The sequence below is a fragment of the Bombina bombina genome, chromosome 4 (genome assembly GCF_027579735.1).
Source record: "Bombina bombina isolate aBomBom1 chromosome 4, aBomBom1.pri, whole genome shotgun sequence".
NCBI lineage: Eukaryota > Metazoa > Chordata > Amphibia > Anura > Bombinatoridae > Bombina > Bombina bombina.
In genome coordinates this window covers 96,343,629-96,366,509 of record NC_069502.1, presented here as the reverse complement: position 1 = coordinate 96,366,509, position 22,881 = coordinate 96,343,629, and the positions used below count along the sequence as shown (strand labels likewise).

Here is a 22,881-nt window from a genome sequence, read left to right as displayed (position 1 = left end):
CATCCAACCGGGCCAAAGTCCTCAATGAAGCCAGGAGAAGTCTTCATCCAAGCCGGGCGAAGTGGTCCCCCAGACAGGCAGAAGTCTTCAACCAAACGGCATCTTCTATCTTCATCCATCCGACGCGGAGCGGGTCCATCTTCAAGACATCCGACGTGGAGCATCCTCTTCATCCGGAGTCTTATTACTGAATGACAGTTCTTTTAAATGATGTCATCCGAGATGGCGTCCCTTAGATTCCAATTGGCCGATAGAATTCTATTGGATCAGCCAATAGGATTGAACTTCAATCCTACTGGCTGATTGCATCAGCCAATAGGATTTTTTCTACCATAATTCCGATTGGCTGATAGAATTCTATCAGCAAATCGGAATCTAAGGGACGCCATCTTGGATGACATCATTTAAAGGAACTGTCATTCAGTAAGAAGACTCCGGATGAAGAGGATGCTCCGCGTCGGATGCCTTGAAGATGGACCCGCTCCGTGTCGGATGGATGAAGATAGAAGATGCCTTCTGGATGAAAACTTCTGCCCGTCTGGAGGACAACTTCGCTTTGTTGAGGACTTCGGCCCGGTTGGATGAAGACTTCTGCCGCTTCCTTGAGGATGGATGTCTGGTCTTCAGAACAGTAAGTCGATCTTCACGGGGTTATTATTAGATTTTTTAAGGGTGTATTGGGTGGGTTTATTTTTTAGGTGAGGGCTTTGGGCTGCAATAGAGCTAAATGCCCTTTTAAGGGCAATGCCCATCCAAATGCCCTTTTCAGGGCAATGGAGAGCTTAGGGTTTTTTAGTTAGTATTTTATTTGGGGGTTGTTTGTGGTGGTGGTGGGTTTTACTGTTGGGGGTTGTTTGTATTTTTTTTACAAGTAAAAGAGCTGATTACTTTGGGGCAATGCCCCGCAAAAGGCCCTTTTAAGGGCTATTAATAGTTTAGTTTAGACTAGGGTTTTTTTTATTATTTTTTTTGGGGGGGGGGGGGTTATTTTGATAAGGCTATTAGATTAGGTGTAATTAGTTTAAAGATCTGTAATTTGTTTTTTATTTTCTGTAATTTAGTGGGGGGGGTTGTGATTTAGCTAATTTAATTGAATTTATTTAATTGTTTTTAATTTAGTTAATTTATTTAATTGTAGTGTAGTGTTAGGTGTTATTGTACGTTTTATTTTACAGGTCAATTTGTTTTTTTTTAGCTATGTAGTTATTAAATAGTTAATAACTATTTAATAACTATTCTACCTAGTTAAAATAAATACAAAAACTTGCCTGTAAAATAAAAATAAACCCTAAGATAGCTACAATGTAACTCTTAGTTATATTGTAGCTAGCTTAGGGTTTACAGGGAGTGCAGAATTATTAGGCAAATGAGTATTTTGACCACATCATCCTCTTTATGCATGTTGTCTTACTCCAAGCTGTATAGGCTCGAAAGCCTACTACCAATTAAGCATATTAGGTGATGTGCATCTCTGTAATGAGAAGGGGTGTGGTCTAATGACATCAACACCCTATATCAGATGTGCATAATTATTAGGCAACTTCCTTTCCTTTGGCAAAATGGGTCAAAAGAAGGACTTGACAGGCTCAGAAAAGTAAAAAATAGTGAGATATCTTGCAGAGGGATGCAGCACTCTTAAAATTGTAAAGCTTCTGAAGCGTGATTATCGAACAATCAAGCGTGTCATTCAAAATAGTCAACAGGGTCGCAAGAAGCGTGTGGAAAAACCAAGGTGCAAAATAACTGCCCATGACCTGAGAAAAGTCAAGAGTGCAGCTGCCAAGATGCCACTTGCCACCAGTTTGGCCATATTTCAGAGCTGCAACATCACTGGAGTGCCCAAAAGCACAAGGTGTGCAATACTCAGAGACATGGCCAAGGTAAGAAAGGCTGAAAGACGACCACCACTGAACAAGACACACAAGCTGAAACGTCAAGACTGGGCCAAGAAATATCTCAAGACTGATTTTTCTAAGGTTTTATGGACTGATGAAATGAGAGTGAGTCTTGATGGGCCAGATGGATGGGCCCGTGGCTGGATTGGTAAAGGGCAGAGAGCTCCAGTCCGACTCAGACGCCAGCAAGGTGGAGGTGGAGTACTGGTTTGGGCTGGTATCATCAAAGATGAGCTTGTTGGGCCTTTTCAGTTTGAGGATGGAGTCAAGCTCAACTCCCAGTCCTACTGCCAGTTTCTGGAAGACACCTTCTTCAAGCAGTGGTACAGGAAGAAGTCTGCATCCTTCAAGAAAAACATGATTTTCATGCAGGACAATGCTCCATCATACGCGTCCAAGTACTCCACAGCGTGGCTGGCAAAAAAGGGTATAAAAGAAGAAAATCTAATGACATGGCCTCCTTGTTCACCTGATCTGAACCCCATTGAGAACTTGTGGTCCATCATCAAATGTGAGATTTACAAGGAGGGAAAACAGTACACCTCTCTGAACAGTGTCTGGGAGGCTGTGGTTGCTGCTGCACGCAATGTTGATGGTGAACAGATCAAAACACTGACAAAATCCATGGATGGCAGGCTTTTGAGTGTCCTTGCAAAGAAAGGTGGCTATATTGGTCACTGATTTGTTTTTGTTTTGTTTTTGAATGTCAGAAATTTATATTTGTGAATGTTGAGATGTTATATTGGTTTCACTGGTAAAAAATAAATAATTGAAATGGGTATATATTTGTTTTTTGTTAAGTTGCCTAATAATTATGCACAATAATAGTCACCTGCACACACAGATATCCCCCTAAAATAGCTATAACTAAAAACAAACTAAAAACTACTTCCAAAACTATTCAGCTTTGATATTAATGAGTTTTTTGGGTTCATTGAGAACATGGTTGTTGTTCAATAATAAAATTAATCCTCAAAAATACAACTTGCCTAATAATTCTGCACTCCCTGTATTTTATAGGTAGGTATTTAGTTTTAAATAGGAATAATGTAGTTAATTATACTAATTTTCTTTAGATTTATTTAAATTATATTTAAGTTAGGGGGTGTTAGGGTTAGACTTAGATTAAGTGGTTAATACATTTAATATAGTGGCGGCGACATTGGGGATGGCATATTAGGGGTTAATAAGTATAATGTAGGTGGCGGCGATGTTAGGGGCAGCAGATTAGGGTTTAATAATATTTAACTAGTGTTTGCGGTGGTTTAGGGGTTAATATGTTTATTCTAGTGGCGACGATGTTCCAGAGCGGCAGATTAGGGGTTAAAAAATGTATTTTAGTGCTTGTGATAGTTTATGTGTGTTAGTGTACTTTTTAGCACTTTAGTTATGAGTTTTATGCTACAGCGTTGTAGTGTAAAACTCATAACTACTGACTTTAGAATGCGTTACGGATCTTGGAGGTAGAGGGTGTACCGCTCACTTTTTGGCCTCCCAGGACAGACTCGTAATACCGGCGCTATGGAAGTCCCATAGAAAAAAGGGTTTCTGAAGTTTACGTAAGTCCTTTTGTAGTAAGGCCAAAGAAGTGTGTGGCGCCCCTAAACCTGAAAGACTCGTAATAGCAGTGGTAGTGAAAAAGCAGCGTTAGGACCTGTTAACGCTGCTTTTTCAGCTTAACGCAAGACTTGTAATCTAGCCGTATATATTTATAAGATGACAAGCTTTCGTAAGAATGTCAGTATTACTTTGGAATTGAAAAAGCAAGACATTCTTCTGAAAGCTTGTCATTTTATGAATGTATAGTTAGTCCAATAAAAAATTATCATTGCTCAATGCAATACTCTTGTTATTTATATACAGTATATATATATATATACTTTACATTAACTTGTTCTTTAGGTCTAAAGCAGTGTATTGAAATATTAAATATTAAAAAATAATATTTATTTGAAAAATATTATACATACTTTAAAAAAAAAATTATGGATTATTTAGTATGTATAATAATTTTTAATTAATATTAATATTTTTTTAATAATTGATATAATTTTTTTACATCTTTTATATTTAATATTTAAATAATGCACATTGAATTTAGCAATTATTTATGTGTGTTAACATTCTTATGTTCCTCACATAAAAAATAATGTAATTTTTATTATTAAATATATACTATATATATATATATATATATATATATATATATATATATATATATGATAATGTAAATAGATATCTATAACTATATGTCAATATAAATAGATAAAAAGGTATAGAAATATATATAGAAATATGTATTTACAATAAAACTTATCTTATTCTGTAACAAAAGAACATTGGAATGTGAAATATGTACAGTATTTATACAGTAAATCACATAAACATAAATACATATGTGCACACATATATACATTAGACTTGTGCAGCTTCGAAAAATTTGTTTTGGTTCGGATCGATTCGGATCGATTCAAATTTTGGTTCGGATCTATTCGAATTCGGAAAAATTTGAATGAATTCGTTTCGGATTCATTCGGATTCTTTCGGATTCGGAAAAATTTGGTTCGGTTCGATTCGGTTCGGTTCGATTCGGTTCAAATCGATTCTGAAATTTGGAATTTCAGTAAGTGTTAGGTGGGATGTGCTGTGTATTACACTAGTATTATGTTCTGTATATTAGGTTTAACCCATAGCAGAGTGATAAAACCTAATATACTGTACAATACTAGTGTAATACACGGCCATCCGAATCTACCGAATACATCCAAATCGATTCGGATGTATTCAATTCGATTCGGATGTATTCTATTCAATTCGTATTTATTCGGTAGATTCAGCAGTATTTTAATTCGGAAATTCGAATCGATCCGAATCTCCGAATTTTCCGAATTTTCTGAATTTCCGAATCAATCCGAAACGAATCGCACATGTCTAAAATACATATATGCATAGATACACATATTTAGACATGTATATATATATATGTATATATACAATATAGCACAATATAGCAGTCAAACACCTTGTCATATACCATATACAGGGAGTGCAGAATTATTAGGCAAATGAGTATTTTGACCACATCATCCTCTTTATGCATGTTGTCTTACTCCAAGCTGTATAGGCTCGAAAGCCTACTACCAATTAAGCATATTAGGTGATGTGCATCTCTGTAATGAGAAGGGGTGTGGTCTAATGACATCAACACCCTATATCAGGTGTGCATAATTATTAGGCAACTTCCTTTCCTTTGGCAAAATGGGTCAAAAGAAGGACTTGACAGGCTCAGAAAAGTAAAAAATAGTGAGATATCTTGCAGAGGGATGCAGCACTCTTAAAATTGCAAAGCTTCTGAAGCGTGATCATCGAACAATCAAGCGTTTCATTCAAAATAGTCAACAGGGTCGCAAGAAGAATGTGGAAAAACCAAGGTGCAAAATAACTGCCCATGAACTGAGAAAAGTCAAGCGTGCAGCTGCCAAGATGCCACTTGCCACCAGTTTGGCCATATTTCAGAGCTGCAACATCACTGGAGTGCCCAAAAGCACAAGGTGTGCAATACTCAGAGACATAGGCCAAGGTAAGAAAGGCTGAAAGACGACCACCACTGAACAAGACACACAAGCTGAAACGTCAAGACTGGGCCAAGAAATATCTCAAGACTGATTTTTCTAAGGTTTTATGGACTGATGAAATGAGAGTGAATCTTGATGGGCCAGATGGATGGGCCCGTGGCTGGATTGATAAAGGGCAGAGAGCTCCAGTCCGACTCAGACGCCAGCAAGGTGGAGGTGGAGTACTGGTTTGGGCTGGTATCATCAAAGATGAGCTTGTGGGGCCTTTTCGGGTTGCGGATGGAGTCAAGCTCAACTCCCAGTCCTACTTCCAGTTTCTGGAAGACACCTTCTTCAAGCAGTGGTACAGGAAGAAGTCTGCATCCTTCAAGAAAAACATGATTTTCATGCAGGACAATGCTCCATCACATGCGTCCAAGTACTCCACAGCGTGGCTGGCAAGAAAGGGTATAAAAGAAGAAAATCTAATGACATGGCCTCCTTGTTCACCTGATCTGAACCCCATTGAGAACCTGTGGTCCCTCATCAAATGTGAGATTTACAAGGAGGGAAAACAGTACACCTCTCTGAACAGTGTCTGGGAGGCTGTGGTTGCTGCTGCATGCAATGTTGATGGTGAACAGATCAAAACACTGACAGAATCCATGGATGGCAGGCTTTTGAGTGTCCTTGCAAAGAAAGGTGGCTATATTGCTCACTGATTTGTTTATGTTTTGTTTTTGAATGTCAGAAATGTATATTTGTGAATGTTGAGATGTTATATTTGTTTCACTGGTAAAAATAAATAATTGAAATGGGTATATATTTGTTTTTTGTTAAGTTGCCTAATAATTATGCACAGTAATAGTCCCCTGCACACACAGATATCCCCCTAAAATAGCTAAAACTAAAAACAAACTAAAAACTACTTCCAAAAATATTCAGCTTTGATATTAATGAGTTTTTTGGGTTGTTGTTCAATAATAAAATTAATCCTCAAAAATACAACTTGCCTAATAATTCTGCACTCCCTGTATCTTTTAACCCTTTTATTTTAATTTTTTTTATTTTAAAATAATTACATGACTAATTTTTATCAGATAGTGTTTATATGAGCGTAACTGTTATTTGTATGCATTTTTTTTTAACACACTACCCTCTACGCAAGGTTTTTAGTCGTGCTAACCCGACAATGTAAAATATGATTGCGCTTTTGCGATCACATTTACCTTCAACTTGTAATATGCGTGCTATTTCTTTTATGTAATTAGCAAGAGTCCATGAGCTAGTGACGTATGGGATATACATTCCTACCAGGAGGGGCAAAGTTTCCCAAACCTCAAAATGCCTATAAATACACCCCTCACCACACCCACAAATCAGTTTTACAAACTTTGCCTCCCGTGGAGGTGGTGAAGTAAGTTTGTGCTAGATTCTACGTTGATATGCGCTCCGCAGCAGGTTGGAGCCCGGTTTTCCTCTCAGCGTGCAGTGAATGTCAGAGGGATGTGAAGAGAGTATTGCCTATTTGAATTCAATGATCTCCTTCTACGTGGTCTATTTCATAGGCTCTCTGTTATCGGTCGTAGAGATTCATCTCTTACCTCCCTTTTCAGATCGACGATATACTCTTATAGATACCATTACCTCTACTGATTCTCGTTTCAGTAATGGTTTAGCTTTCTACTACATGTAGATGAGTGTCCTGGGGTAAGTAAGTCTTATTTTTGTGACACTCTAAGCTATGGTTGGGCACTTTTATATAAAGTTCTAAATATTTGTGTTTAAACATTTATTTGCCTTGATTCAGGATGTTCAATATTCCTTATTTCAGACAGTCAGTTTCATTATTTGGGATAATGCATTTGAATAATCAATTTTTTCTTACCTTAAAATTTGACTTTTTTTCCCTGTGGGCTGTTAGGCTCGCGGGGGCTGAAAATGCTTCATTTTATTGCGTCATTCTTGGCGCTGACTTTTTTGGCGCAAAAAATTTTCTTTGTTATTTCCGGCGTCATACTTGTCACCGGACGTTGCGTTATTTTTGACATTTTTTTGCGCCAAAAGTGTCGGCGTTACCGGATGTGGCGTCATTTTTGGCGCTAAAAGCATTTAGGCGCCAAATAATGGGGGCGTCTTTTTTGGCGCTAAAAGATATGGGCGTCATTATTGTCTCCACATTATTTAAGTCTCATTGTTTATTTGCTTCTGGTTGCTAGAAGCTTGTTCACTGGCATTTTTTCCCATTCCTGAAACTGTCATTTAAGGAATTTGATCAATTTTGCTTTATATGTTGTTTTTTCTATTACATATTGCAAGATGTCTCAGATTGACCCTGAATCAGAAGATACTTCTGGAAAATCGCTGCCTGATGCTGGATCTACCAAAGTTAAGTGTATTTGCTGTAAACTTGTGGTATCTGTTCCTCCAGCTGTTGTTTGTAATGAATTTCATGACAAACTTGTTAATGCAGATAATTTTTCCTTTAGTAATGTTACATTACCTGTTGCTGTTCCATCAACATCTAATACTCAGAGTGTTCCTGTTAACATAAGAGATTTTGTTTCTAAATCCATTAAGATGGCTATGTCTGTTATTCCTCCTTCTAGTAAACGTAAAAGGTCTTTTAAAACTTCTCATTTTTCAGATGAATTTTTAAATGAACATCATCATTCTGATTCTGATAATGATTCCTCTGGTTCAGAGGATTCTGTTTCAGAGGTTGATGCTGATAAATCTTCATATTTATTCAAAATGGAATTTATTCGTTCTTTACTTAAAGAAGTCTTAATTGCATTAGAAATAGAGGAATCTGGTCCTCTTGATACTAAATCTAAACGTTTAAATAAGGTTTTTAAATCTCCTGTAGTTGTTCCAGAAGTTTTTCCTGTCCCTGATGCTATTTCTGAAGTAATTTCCAGGGAATGGAATAATTTGGGTAATTCATTTACTCCTTCTAAACGTTTTAAGCAATTATATCCTGTGCCATCTGACAGATTAGAGTTTTGGGACAAAATCCCTAAGGTTGATGGGGCTATCTCTACTCTTGCCAAACGTACTACTATTCCTACGGCAGATAGTACTTCCTTTAAGGATCCTTTAGATAGGAAAATTGAATCCTTTCTAAGAAAAGCTTACTTATGTTCAGGTAATCTTCTTAGACCTGCTATATCTTTGGCAGATGTTGCTACAGCTTCAACTTTTTGGTTGGAAGCTTTAGCGCAACAAGTAACAGATCATAATTCTCATAGCATTGTTAATCTCCTTCAACATGCTAATAATTTTATTTGTGATGCCATCTTTGATATCATTAGGGTTGATGTCAGGTATATGTCTCTAGCTATTTTAGCTAGAAGAGCTTTATGGCTTAAAACTTGGAATGCTGATATGTCTTCCAAGTCAACTTTGCTTTCCCTTTCTTTCCAGGGTAATAAATTATTTGGTTCACAGTTGGATTCTATTATTTCAACTGTTACTGGGGGGAAAGGAACTTTTTTACCACAGGATAAAAAATCTAAAGGTAAATTTAGGTCTACTAATCGTTTTCGTTCCTTTCGTCACAATAAGGAACAAAAGCCTGATCCTTCCCCTACAGGAGCGGTATCAGTTTGGAAACCATCTCCAGTCTGGAATAAATCCAAGCCTTTTAGAAAGCCAAAGCCAGCTCCCAAGTCAACATGAAGGTGCGGCCCTCATTCCAGCCCAGCTGGTAGGGGGCAGATTACGATTTTTCAAAGAAATTTGGATCAATTCGATTCACAATCTTTGGATTCAGAACATTGTTTCACAAGGGTACAGGGTACAGAATAGGCTTCAAGATAAGGCCTCCTGCAAGAAGATTTTTTTTTCCCGTGTCCCAGTAAATCCAGTGAAGGCTCAAGCATTTCTGAAATGTGTGATCTAGAGTTGGCTGGAGTAATTATGCCAGTTCCAGTTCTGGAACAGGGGCTGGGGTTTTACTCAAATATCTTCATTGTACCAAAGAAGGAGAATTCCTTCAGACCAGTTCTGGATTTAAAAATATTGAATCATTATGTAATACCAACATTCAAAATGGTAACTATAAGGACTATTCTGCCTTTTGTTCAGCAAGGGCATTATATGTCCACAATAGATTTACAGGATGCATATCTGCATATTCCGATTCATCCAGATCACTATCAGTTTCTGAGATTCTCTTTCCTAGACAAGCATTACCAGTTTGTGGCTCTGCCGTTGGGCCTAGCAACAGCTCCAAGGATTTTTACAAAGGTTCTCGGTGCCCTTCTGTCTGTAATCAGAGAACAGGGTATTGTGGTATTTCCTTATTTGGACGATATCTTGGTACTTGCTCAGTCTTCACATTTAGCAGAATCTCATACGAATCGACTTGTATTGTTTCTTCGAGAACATGGTTGGAGGATCAATTTACCAAAAAGTTAATTGATTCCTCAGACAAGGGTAACCTTTTTAGGTTTCCAGATAGATTCAGTGTCCATGACTCTGTCTCTGACAGACAAGAGACGTCTAAAATTGGTTTCAGCTTGTCGAAACCTTCAGTCTCAATCATTCCCTTCGGTAGCCTTATGCATGGAAATTCTAGGTCTTATGACTGCTGCATCGGACGCGATCCCCTTTGCTCGTTTTCACATGCGACCTCTTCAGCTCTGTATGCTGAACCAGTGGTGCAGGGATTATACAAAGATATCTCAATTAATATCTTTAAAACCGTTTGTACGACACTCTCTGACGTGGTGGACAGACCACCATCGTTTAGTTCAGGGGGCTTCTTTTGTTCTTCCGACCTGGACTGTGATTTCAACAGATGCAAGTCTGACAGGTTGGGGAGCTGTTTGGGGGTCTCTGACAGCACAAGGGGTTTGGGAATCTCAGGAGGTGAGATTACCAATCAACATTTTGGAACTCCGTGCAATTTTCAGAGCTCTTCAGTCATGGCCTCTTCTAAAGAGAGAGTCGTTCATTTGTTTTCAGACGGACAATGTCACAACCGTGGCATATGTCAATCATCAAGGAGGGACTCACAGTCCTCTGGCTATGAAAGAAGTATCTCGAATACTGGTATGGGCGGAATCCAGCTCCTGTCTAATTTCTGCGGTTCATATCCCAGGTATAGACAATTGGGAAGCGGATTATCTCAGTCGCCAAACGTTACATCCGGGCGAATGGTCTCTTCACCCAGAGGTATTTATTCAGATTGTTCAAATGTGGGGACTTTCAGAAATAGATCTGATGGCTTCTCATCTAAACAAGAAACTTCCCAGGTATCTGTCCAGATCCAGGGATCCTCAGGCGGAGGCAGTAGATGCATTGTCACTTCCTTGGAAGTATCATCCTGCTTATATCTTTCCGCCTCTAGTTCTTCTTCCAAGAGTGATTTCCAAGATTCTAAAGGAGTGCTCATTTGTTCGGCTGGTGGCTCCAGCATGGCCTCACAGGTTTTGGTATGCGGATCTTGTCCGGATGGCTACTTGCCAACCGTGGACTCTTCCGTTAAGACCAGATCTTCTATCGCAAGGTCCTTTTTTCCATCAGGATCTCAAATCCTTAAATTTGAAGGTATGGAGATTGAACGCTTGATTCTCAGTCATAGAGGTTTCTCTGACTCTGTGATTAATACTATGTTACAGGCTCGTAAATCTGTATCTAGGAAGATATATTATCGAGTCTGGAAGATTTACATTTCTTGGTGTATTTCTCATCATTTTTCTTGGCATTCTTTTAGAATTCCTAGAATTTTACAGTTTCTTCAGGATGGTTTGGATAAAGGTTTGTCTGCAAGTTCCTTGAAAGGACAAATCTCTGCTCTTTCTGTTCTTTTCCACAGAAAGATTGCTAGTCTTCCTGATATTCATTGTTTTGTACAAGCTTTGGTTTGTATAAAACCTGTCATTAAGTCAATTTCTCCTCCTTGGAGTTTGAATTTGGTTCTGGGGGCTCTTCAAGCTCCTTCGTTTGAACCTATGCATTCGCTGGACATTAAATTACTTTCTTGGAAAGTTTTATTTCTTTTGGCCATCTCTTCTGCTAGAAGAGTTTCTGAATTATCTGCTCTTTCTTGTGAGTCTCCTTTTCTGATTTTTCATCAGGATAAGGCGGTGTTGCAAACTTCTTTTAAATTTTTACCTAAGGTTGTGAATTCTAACAATATTAGTAGAGAAATTGTGGTTCCTTCATTGTGTCCTAATCCTAAGAATTCTAAGGAAAGATCGTTGCATTCTTTGGATGTAGTTAGAGCTTTGAAATATTATGTTGAAGCTACTAAAAATTTCCGAAAGACTTCTAGTCTATTTGTTGTTATCTTTTCCGGTTCTAGGAAAGGTCAGAAGGCCTCTGCCATTTCTTTGGCGTCTTGGTTAAAGTCTTTGATTCATCATGCTTATGTCGAGTCGGGTAAAAATCTGCCTCAAAGGATTACAGCTCATTCTACTAGGTCAGTTTCTACTTCCTGGGCGTTTAGGAATGAAGCTTCGGTTGATCAGATTTGCAAAGCAGCAACTTGGTCTTCTTTGCATACTTTTACTAAATTCTACCATTTTGATATGTTTTCTTCTTCTGAAGCAGTTTTTGGTAGAAAAGTACTTCAGGCAGCTGTTTCAGTTTGATTCTTCTGCTTATAATTTCAGTTTTTTTCATTATAAGATTTAAACTTTGTTTTGGGTGTGGATTATTTTCAGCGGAATTGGCTGTCTTTATTTTATCCCTCCCTCTCTAGTGACTCTTGCGTGGAAGATCCACATCTTGGGTATTCATTATCCCATACGTCACTAACTCATGGACTCTTGCTAATTACATGAAAGAAAACATAATTTATGTAAGAACTTACCTGATAAATTTCTTTCATATTAGCAAGAGTCCATGAGTAGGGATGGGCGAATGTTTCGCAACATTCGAAAAACGGCACAAATTTTAACACATTCGTTCGTTCGAATCGAATTTCGAATGTTTACATAACATTCTAACATTCGATTTTCGAATGTTCGGTTTTGAATTTTACGATTACATTCGAAAATATTATTTTCGAAAAATTTGAATTTAGATTGTAATAGTATTTCTAATGCTTTTTCTTTAAATGTAATATTCGAATTATGCAATATTCGAATTCGAAAAATTTGAATTTAGATTGTAATAGTATTTTTAATGCTTTTTCTTTAAATGTAATATTCGAATTATGCAATATTCGAATTCGAAAAATTTGAATTTAGATTGTAATAGTATTTCTAATGCTTTTTCTTTAAATGTAATATTCGAATTATGCAATATTCGAATTCGAAAAATTCGAATTTATATTCGAATTCGAAAAATTCAAATTTATATTCGAATTCGAAAAATTCAAATTTATATTCGAATTCGAAAAATTCAAATTTATATTCGAATTCGAAAAATTCAAATTTATATGTTTGTAATAGTATTTCTAATGCTTTCTTTAAATGTAATATTCAAATTATGCAATATTCTATATGGAAACATTTGAAATGATATATTTGTATCTATTATGTATCAATTTACTAGATTCCCGCCCTGCCATATGAACTATTGAACTTCTGAATAGTATTTGTTAAATAGAATGTTAAATTCGAAATTTCGAATGTGGACATTCAATATAATTATAAACATTCGAATTCGAAAGTGACATTCGAAAACTGTAAATAACATTCGATTTTCGAATTTTTAAGAATATTCGTTCTTATCAACATTCGGATTTAGAATTTGAATTTCGGTAATAACATTCGTTCTACATTCGAAATTCGAAAATTTACACATTCGCCCATCCCTATCCATGAGGCCCACCCTTTTTTGTGGTGGTTATGATTTTTTTGTATAAAGCACAATTATTCCAATTCCTTATTTTTTTATGCTTTCGCACTTTTTTCTTATCACCCCACTTCTTGGCTATGCGTTAAACTGATTTGTGGGTGTGGTGAGGGGTGTATTTATAGGCATTTTGAGGTTTGGGAAACTATGCCCCTCCTGGTAGGAATGTATATCCCATACGTCACTAGCTCATAGACTCTTGCTAATATGAAAGAAATTAATTTATCAGGTAAGTTCTTACATAAATTATGTTTTCCGACACACGCAAAAACTTAATATCACTTGCGGGTGACAGCACACTACTTGTAATCTATCCCTTAATATTTTAGCAGAATCCTATGTAGAATAGATTTATGTTTTTAAAACCAGTTATATATATGTATATTTCAACTGCATTTCAAAATGACTGTTGAAATTATAATTTTCTATCCATCAATATGGAGAAAGAAGTTAACTTAGGCCACCATCAGGCTAAAAAAGCACACAAAATACATTATTCATAACTTTAAAATATGCATCTAAGTTTCAGTAATTATTACTTACCAACTCTCAGTTCTCCTCCCGCTATGATGATACAGGTCACATTAAGGACATTGCTAGCATCTGTGGGAAATTCCAGAGTTCCAAGCACATAGAGACCTCGTAGTGGTGGTAGAACTATATCTACAATAATGGTTCTGTCTGGAAAAAAAAATGGAAAAAAAAGTATTGCAGATACAATTTCCTAAGTGGTGCATCTGTAAGTTTAAAGGAATATTATTAGCCCTTTAAGATTTAATTTAATCATTTAAGAATCTAATGACTTAAAAATGTATAATACTTTCCTAGCTTTTAAATTTGTAATCTCCATGGATTAAAGTTAATCAAGATGGATCTAGCAGGAAATTTACTACCAAATTTCCTTTCTTCTCTAAATATTGTGTTTTTCTTTATGCAAGAGTTATTGTATTGTTATATGAGCTATATTCTTTATTCCAACAAATAATTAAAAATAAATTAAACACAATTAAGTTATTGTTTTAAATAAACAAACTTCATGTTTCTTGTTCCTTCCTTTTATTTAATTAGACATTTTATCGTGACTTGGAACTAAGGAACTGACCTTCATTAGAGCAGCCATAAAGTATAACTCTTTATGCGATCATGAATCCAATAATATTAAATGCAATACGTTTTGGATAAAATTACTAGAATTCATTGCAAAATCTATATAATTCATTTAATTTAAAAATCCATGTAATTAAGAGACGAGGTTAGCTTGTCAAAACTGATTCTTATCCTGAATATTGTGCCAAACAGATGCAAACTCACAAAACAGATAAGTCTTAAAGTGATAGTAAACACTGCAAATACAATATTGTACATACATAATATTTGAGTAATAAATCATTATTATTTGTGAATGCCTCCTATTTGTTATATTCTCAATCCTTAAAAAGTATATTTTTTTCATAAGATGGTGAGAGTCCATGAGTCATTATTCCTGGGATTCAACTCTAAGGGGCCCATTTATCAAGCTCCAGATTTAGCATGAGGGCCCGTGTTTCTGGCGAGCCTGCAGGCTAGCCAGAAACAGCCGTTATGAAGCAGCGGTCTAAAGACCGCTGCTCCATAACCTGTCCGCCTACTCTGAGCATTGCCAAAAATCAACCCGATCGAGTATGATCGGGTTGATTGACACCTCCCTGCTGGTGGCCGATTGGCCACGAATCTGCATGGGGCGGCGTTGCTCCAGCAGCTCACAAGAGCTGCTGGTACAATGCTGAAGACGGAGAGCGTATTGTTCTCCGCATTCAGCGAGGTCTGGCGGACCTGATTCTCACTGTCGGATGAGGTCCACCAGACCTTTGATAAATATCCCCCTAAGCCACTAGGAGGAGGTAAACATTCCCAAAGCTCCAAGAGCACTTAATCTCTTCCACCTCCCTGGTAATCTAGTCTTTTCTTTGCCTCCGCAAGAGGAAGGTGAAGAATTGAGGTGGTCCAGATTCTTTGTTGAAAGTGGTCCTTAAACTGATTTGAGGCCCATTTTCCCCTGCTACTGAGAGACATAGGGGAGCTTGGGGTCAGGACTGGTGCTAAGATTTTTGGCTACACAGCTGGACACATTTTGCCCTTTACCCTCTCCCTGAAGAAATTATATACCCTGATGTTACTGCTTCTTCTTTTTTTTATTCTTTGATTAAACCAGTTCACAAGATATAAGAGAGAAAATTACATACATTTCATGTCCATAAAACAGATGACAAATTATGATATGTTAATACAGAAACAATAAGTAAATACATAAACAACCGAAAAATAAGAGTAAACCACATGTCTTCCAAGAATTAATCTCAATTCAAAAAGGTTATCCAGATTTCAAAGTTTCCAACACAAGTACTGTATATTGCAATTCCTGTATATATTATCCCAATATCTTTTGGTACTATCATGCCTGTGAACTATACAAATTTACTTTTATCCCCCCAAACACATAAAATAGACACACAAAAAAAAAGAGAAGAAAAAAACCCAACATAACCATAAATTATAAATAAATCACTCCATCCCTCTATAACATTACTCACTTTAACACAGTCTTTAAATTTTTATGTTACTGATGAAGCTGGTATCTAGGAAAGAGGAAACAGCCCAGTTTTAGCAGCTGATATAAATGGTTTGGTGTTGAAAGATGGAGATAATAACTGTTTTTGAATCGCCAATGTTTGAGCTCTGATCAATGGTAATCATTTATCCAAAAATTCCTGGGTCTTATTATCATTTAATAAATTAATATTCGGAATCTCAAACATAATATGTTGCGTAATATGTTGTAGAAGGGTATTTATAAAGCTTGTAAAACTAGGTGGAGAAGTATCCTTCCACTTCTTCAATATCATGTATTGCATTATCATTATCATTGTACAATAGGTATGGTAGTAATTCGGTCTAATAATTGCCGAATCTGTCAGAAAAAAATATGTCTACCATTAATCTTGAAATGATCTGAAAAAAGTTTGTTGTACCAAAAATGTAATTTGGACCATAATTGTGATGTTACTGCTTCTTAACAAAATGTTCTAATCATGTGTTAAGAAACTATAGATGACTGATTTATCTATAAAGATAGAGAAAATATATTTCAATTATCACATGAAATTCTTGACTGTTAATCTAATTTTTTATAACTATAATAGCTATAATGGTTGATTTCTGCATGAATATACCAAAGCAGTAGCTCTGCATAATGAATCAAACAGTGTTTACAATACATAAAACATACAAACCTGGAGGTAGGATGCCCTATTTCCTTTTTCACAATTATACCTAGACTGATACTAGCATATCTAACAGGAAAATGTATCAAGCTGTAGAGAACCTGTCCACCCGCAAAATTTAAGACTGCCAAAGAGTTCTGGTGTTCAAGGATTATAAGCAGATACTGCATCTTAAATTTGTGGTTGCAAGCTCACTCTTCAAGTTCATTTTCAAGTTCTCAGAAGCTGTGAATGCATTTTGATACATTTTCCCATAAGTATACATTTTTCAAGCACTACAATATATCACATTACCTTATTACCTTGCAATGAAGTACTGGCAAATGTTGGCTAGAGGACGAGTACAATTCACACTTTTTTCAGACAAGTGTCAATGTATGGTGATTATAATGACATTTCTTAACTAATAAAAACAATACTCTGTACTACATGATAATGCAAGACATCTATACACTAATAAGCATGATGCACTGTATAATTAATACAGAGTAGCTATTCACTGATAAAATATATATGCTGTACAGTATAATGATTTTGAGAGTTCATACACTAAAAAACAGAACAGGCTGTCCTGTATAATGATAAAGGGTTCCTATACATGTCGCAGGATATGAAAAGTGTGAGGATTTTTAGTACTCCTACGAGCGCCTATCAGTCCCAGTAATACCCATTAGGCTGTAGGTAGAGGGCAAGTCCCACTGCTGTCAATGTCTCCACTAAATTTTATAAATGCCTTTTTGAGTTTGCCAGGCTCGCAGTCCATTGTACTGTTAATATGTTCTAAAAATGTTGGCAGTTTATACCTTTTTTAGAAGGTCTGTCACAGTCTGTCTAAGATCTCTGAATTTTAAACATAGTTTCCCAAGATTACTGAATAGGTGTCAAATCAAGGCTTTTCAAGGAAGGTGTCTTCTGTCTCACATTCCAAAAGACTTTCCGAATTTTATTAACTGTAGTTAAAGTTTTGGAACAAGACCGAGTATTTTATTACATCTTTTTGCATTATTCCCAAGAAAGAGAGAATTTTTGGACCAATATTGGACTTATTGAATTTAAACAAATTTCGCAGAGTTCCTATTTTCAAAATAGTAACTATCTGGACAATTCTACCCCTTATTCAATAGGGTCAATTTATATCACCATTTAATTTGAATGATACCTTCCTTCTTATTCTTGGACCATCTCCAGTTTCTAAGATTTGCCTTTCAAGACAATTTTTTTTTCAGTTTGTGGCTCTTCCATTTGGTCTATCCATTTTCCAGAATTTTTACAAAGGTTCTCAGAGCTTTCATACCCACAGTCAATTGTTGTTTTCTAAACATGGTTGGAAAATTATTTTAAAAGACTGCTCTTTCTCATTTATCAAGAATCTAATTTCTAGTAAATCATTATAGACAATGCAGCTTTCTCTAACAGATCAGGGATCACAGTTACAGTCAGTTTGCTCACAACTACACTACATTTAACCCATTTGTAGCTTAATGTATGGAAATGTTAGGTATCTGGAACTATCTCATAGAATCTTATGGGATCCTACAGTGAGGAAATCTCCATCCTTGTGAATAGTTTTCCAAACTGAGAACATCCTTTATTCGTCAAACTTGGAAAATAATAATTGCAGACATCATTCTCTGGGGTTCAGTCTGGGGATCCAGGAGAGCACAGGGAGTTTGGTATCCTCAAGAGGCTAAGTTACCAATAATTCTTTGAGGAGTAGAGGGAATGATAAGGGGAAAATTATAGGAAATGGGACACCCCTCCACACGTTATAAGGTAGACGGAAATAACATCATATGAAAGGGCTCAAGAAAGAGACACTGTTGACGTCTACGTGAAAACATATAGAAAACATTATATAGAGACTAGTGATGTCGCGAACCTAAAATTTTCAATTCGCAAACGGCGGACTCGAACTTCCGCAACTGTTCGCGAACCGGGCGAACCGCCATTGACTTCAATAGGCAGGTGAACTTTAAAACCAACAGGGACTCTTTCTGGCCACAATAGTGATGGAAAAGTTGTTTCAAGGGGACTAACACCTGGACTGTGGCATGCCGGAGGGGGATCCATGGCAAAACTCCCACGGAAAATTACATAGTTGATGCAGAGTCTGGTTTTAAGCCATAAAGGGCATAAATCACCTAACATTCCTAAATTGTTTGGAATAACGTGCTTTAAAACATCAGGTATGATGTTGTATCGATCAGGTAGTGTAAGGGTTACGCCAGCTTCACAGTGACAGACCAAACTCCCCGTGTAACGCACCGCAAACAACCGCAAACAGTCCATTTGCACAACCACGAGATAGATATGATAGATAGATACATAGATTACATAGATCAATAGATGCAATATACATTTGATAAATACAATAGATAGTTAGATAGATGTGATAGATAAATAGATAGATTTGATAGATATATCATTTTCCAGACAGAGAATTACAAGACGTGCGGTCTGGGACCCATGGTAAGGTTCCCAGAGGCAGTTGCGGCGCCAGGGGACGTATATATGGCAGGGATTTTAGGAACCGGGAGATGGAAAAAGATGCTTGGTCGGTCCTCCTACTTCAAATTTGGGGCACTGCGTGTGAAATCTACTGTGGCACCAGATATGAGTGGTGTGTTAAGTAGTACAGTACTATTCTGATCAGTTTAATACCTGGTAATCCCCCCTATCGGGGGAGGTGTGTATGGCATGGATTTTAGGAACCGGGAGATGGAAAAAGATGCTTGGTTGGTCCTCCTACTTCAAATTTGGGGCAGTGCGCGTGCAATCTACTGTGGCACCAGATATGAGTGGTGTGTTAAGTAGTACTATTCTGATCAGTTTAATACCTGTTACTCCCCCTATCGGGGGAGGTATATATGGCATGGATTTTAGGAACCGGGAAATGGAAAAAGATGCTTGGTCGGTCCTCCTACTTCAAATTTGGGGCACTGCGCGTGCAATCGTGGCCGGACTTTTAGCCGACGGCCATTTGGCCGACAGACATTTGTCCGACGGACATTTAGCCGAAACACAAGTGGCTGTCACAAAACAGTCCGGCCACGAGATACATAGATTTGATAGATAAATACATAGATTACATAGATCAATAGATGCAATATATATTTGATAGATACGATTGATAGTTAGATAGATTTGATAGATAAATAGATAGATTTGATAAATATATAATTTCCCAGACAGAAAATTACAAGACGTGCGGTCTGGGACCCATGGTAAGGTTCCCAGAGGCAGTTGCGGCGCCAGGGGATGTGTACATGGCATGGATTTTCGGAACCAGGAGATGGGAAAAGATGCTTGGTCGGTCCTTCTACTTCAAATTTAAGGCACTGCGCATACAATCGTGGCCGGACTTTTAGCCGACGGACATTTGTCCAACGGACATTTGGCCCAAACACCAGTGGTTGTCACAAAACAGTCCGGCCACGAGATAGATAGATTTGATAGATAGATACATAGATTACATAGATCAATAGATGCAATATACATTTGATAGATACGATTGATAGTTAGATAGATTTGATAGATAAATAGATAGATTTGATAAATATATAATATCCCAGACAGAGAATTACAAGACGTGCAGTCTGGGACCCATGGTAAGGTTCCCAGAGGCAGTTGCGGCACCAGGGGACGTGCATATGGCATGGATTTTTGGAACCAGGAGATGGGAAAAGATGCTTGGTCGGTCCTCCTACTTCAAATTTGGGGCACTGCGCGTGCAATCGTGGCCGGACCACACAAACACAAGTGGCTGTCACAAAACAGTCCGGCTACGAGATAGATAGATTTGATAGATAAATACATAGATTACATAGATCAATAGATGCAATATACATTTGATAGATACGATTGATAGATAGATTTGGTAGATAAATAGATAGATTTGATAAATATATAATTTCCCAGACAGAGAATTACAAGACGTGCGATCTGGGACCCATGGTAAGGTTCCAAGAGGCAGTTGCGGCGGGGACGTGTATATGGCATGGATTTTCGGAACCGTGAGATGGAAAAAGATGCTTGGTCGGTCCTCCTACTTTAAATTTGGGGCACTGCGCATGCAATTGTGGCCGGACTTTTAGCCAACGGACATTTGTCCGACGGACATTTGTCCGAAAGACATTTGGCCGAAACACAAGTGGCTGTCACAAAACAGTCCGGCCATGAGATAGATAGATTTGATAGATAGATACATAGATTACATAGATCAATAGATGCAATATACATTTGATAGATACGATTGATAGTTAGATAGATTTGATAGATAAATAGATTGATTTGATAGATATATAATTTACCAGACAGAGAATTACAAAACGTGCGTTCTGGGACCCATGGTAAGGTTACTTCCTTTTGCACAATCGAGTACAGGTTGGGGATTGCCTTTTGTGCAAAGAAATTGTGGCCGGGTACCTTCCACTGCGGTGTCCCCTATCAGGGGACGTGTATATGGCATGGATTTTAGGAACCAGGAGATGGAAAAAGATTCTTGGACACCCAGTACAGGTCGTTCTCCTTCAGCCTTTTTATACAAGGCACATAACAGGGATTAAACTGCTAAGAATAGTACTACTTAACACACCACTCATATCTGGTGGCACAGTAGATTGCAGAAAAATTAGGCATGTACACATGCCTGAAAAATTAGGTATTGTTGCAGCCGCTGCTGTAGCAGCGGCCAGAAAAATTGATGTTTGTTTGACAGTTAGAAAGTGCCCTAAAACATTGCCACTTGAACCCTAGTTGTTGGCGGATAAGTCACGCAAGTCATCCTTCATTCGAAGATAAAATACAGCAGCGTGTGGACCATTTTTAGCCCAAGGCAGCTCATCTCATCAGGCCTTTTTTACTCGAATGTGTCGCCCAATGTCAGTCCATTCGGGATCCATCCCCCATTCATTTTAATAAAGGTGAGGTAATCAAGACTTTTTTGACCTAGGCGACTACTCTTCTCAGTGACAATACCTCCTGCTGCACTGAAGGTCCTTTCTGACAGGACACTTGAAGCGGGGCAGTCCAGAAGTTGGGATAGCTCAGGCCACAGGTCAAGCCTGCACACCCAGCAGTCAAGGGGTTCATCGCTCCTCAGAGTGTCCAGATCTGCAGTTAAGGCGAGGTAGTCTGCTACCTGTCGGTTGAGTCGTTCTCTGAGGCTGGATCCCGAAGGGCTGTGGCGATGCATAGGAGTTAAAAAGGTCCGCATGTCCTCCATCAACAACACGTCTGGAAAGCATCCTGTCCTTGCCGGCGTGGTCGTGGGAGGAGGAGTATTACTTTCACCTCTTCCCCTGTTAGATTCCCGTTGCGCTGTGACATCACCCTTATACGCTGTGTAAAGCATACTTTTTAATTTATTTTTGAACTGCTCCATCCTTTCCAACTTGCGGGAATTCGGTAACATTTCAGTCACTTTATGCTTATACCGGGGGTCTAATAGTGTGGACACCCAGTACAGTTCATTCTCCTTCAGCTTTTTTATACGAGTGTCCCTCAACAGGCACAACAGCATAAAAGACCCCATTTGCACAATAATGGAAGCCGATCTACTCATGTCCCGTTCCTCGTCCTCACTGATCTCACTGAAGGTATCTTCTTCCCCCCAGCCACGTACAACACCACGGGTACCAGATAGGTGACAACAAGCACCCTGGGATGCCTGTTGTGCTTGGTCTTCCTCCTCAAAACCACATTCCTCCTCTGACTCCTCTTCCTCACAATCCTCTTCCTGCGTTGCCGCTGGTCCAGCAAGCGATGCTGATAAGGCTGTTTCTGGTGGTGATGGTGACCACAATTCTTCCTCTTCCTCTTCACGCTCATCTACGGCCTGATCCAGCACTCTTCGCAGGGCACGCTAAAGGAAGAAAACAAATGGTATGATGTCGCTGATGGTGCCTTCGGTGCGACTGACTAGGTTTGTCACCTCCTCAAAAGGATGCATGAGCCTACAGGCATTGCGCATGAGCGTCCAGTAACGTGGCAAAAAAAATTCCTAGCTCCCCAGAGGCTGTCCTAGCACCCCGGTCATACAAATACTCGTTAACGTCTTTTTCTTGTTGGAGCAGGCGGTCGAACATTAGGAGTGTTGAATTCCAACGTGTCGGGCTGTCGCAAATCAAGCGCCTCACTGGCAGGTTGTTTCGCCGCTGGATATCTGACAAGTGCGCCATGGCCGTGTAGGAACGCCTGAAATGGCCACACACCTTCCTGGCCTGCTTCAGGACATCCTGTAAGCCTGGGTACTTATGCACAAAGCGTTGAACAATCAGATTACACACATGTGCAATGCACGGCACACGTGTCAACTTGCCCAATTTCAATGCCGCCACCAAATTACTTCCGTTGTCAGAA

The 22,881-nt window shown here is 38.2% G+C and overlaps 1 protein-coding gene across 1 annotated transcript in view; it reads right to left on the bottom strand.

Moving 5' to 3' along the window:
- The window catches only part of PKHD1 (PKHD1 ciliary IPT domain containing fibrocystin/polyductin), a 1,710,134-nt gene that overhangs the window by 468,525 nt on the left and 1,218,728 nt on the right, over positions 1-22,881 (bottom strand). Inside the window, exon 53 of the mRNA XM_053709557.1 lies at positions 13,805-13,942. Within this exon, the coding sequence (XP_053565532.1) occupies positions 13,805-13,942 (138 nt within the window). The remainder of the gene's footprint in view (positions 1-13,804; positions 13,943-22,881) is intronic.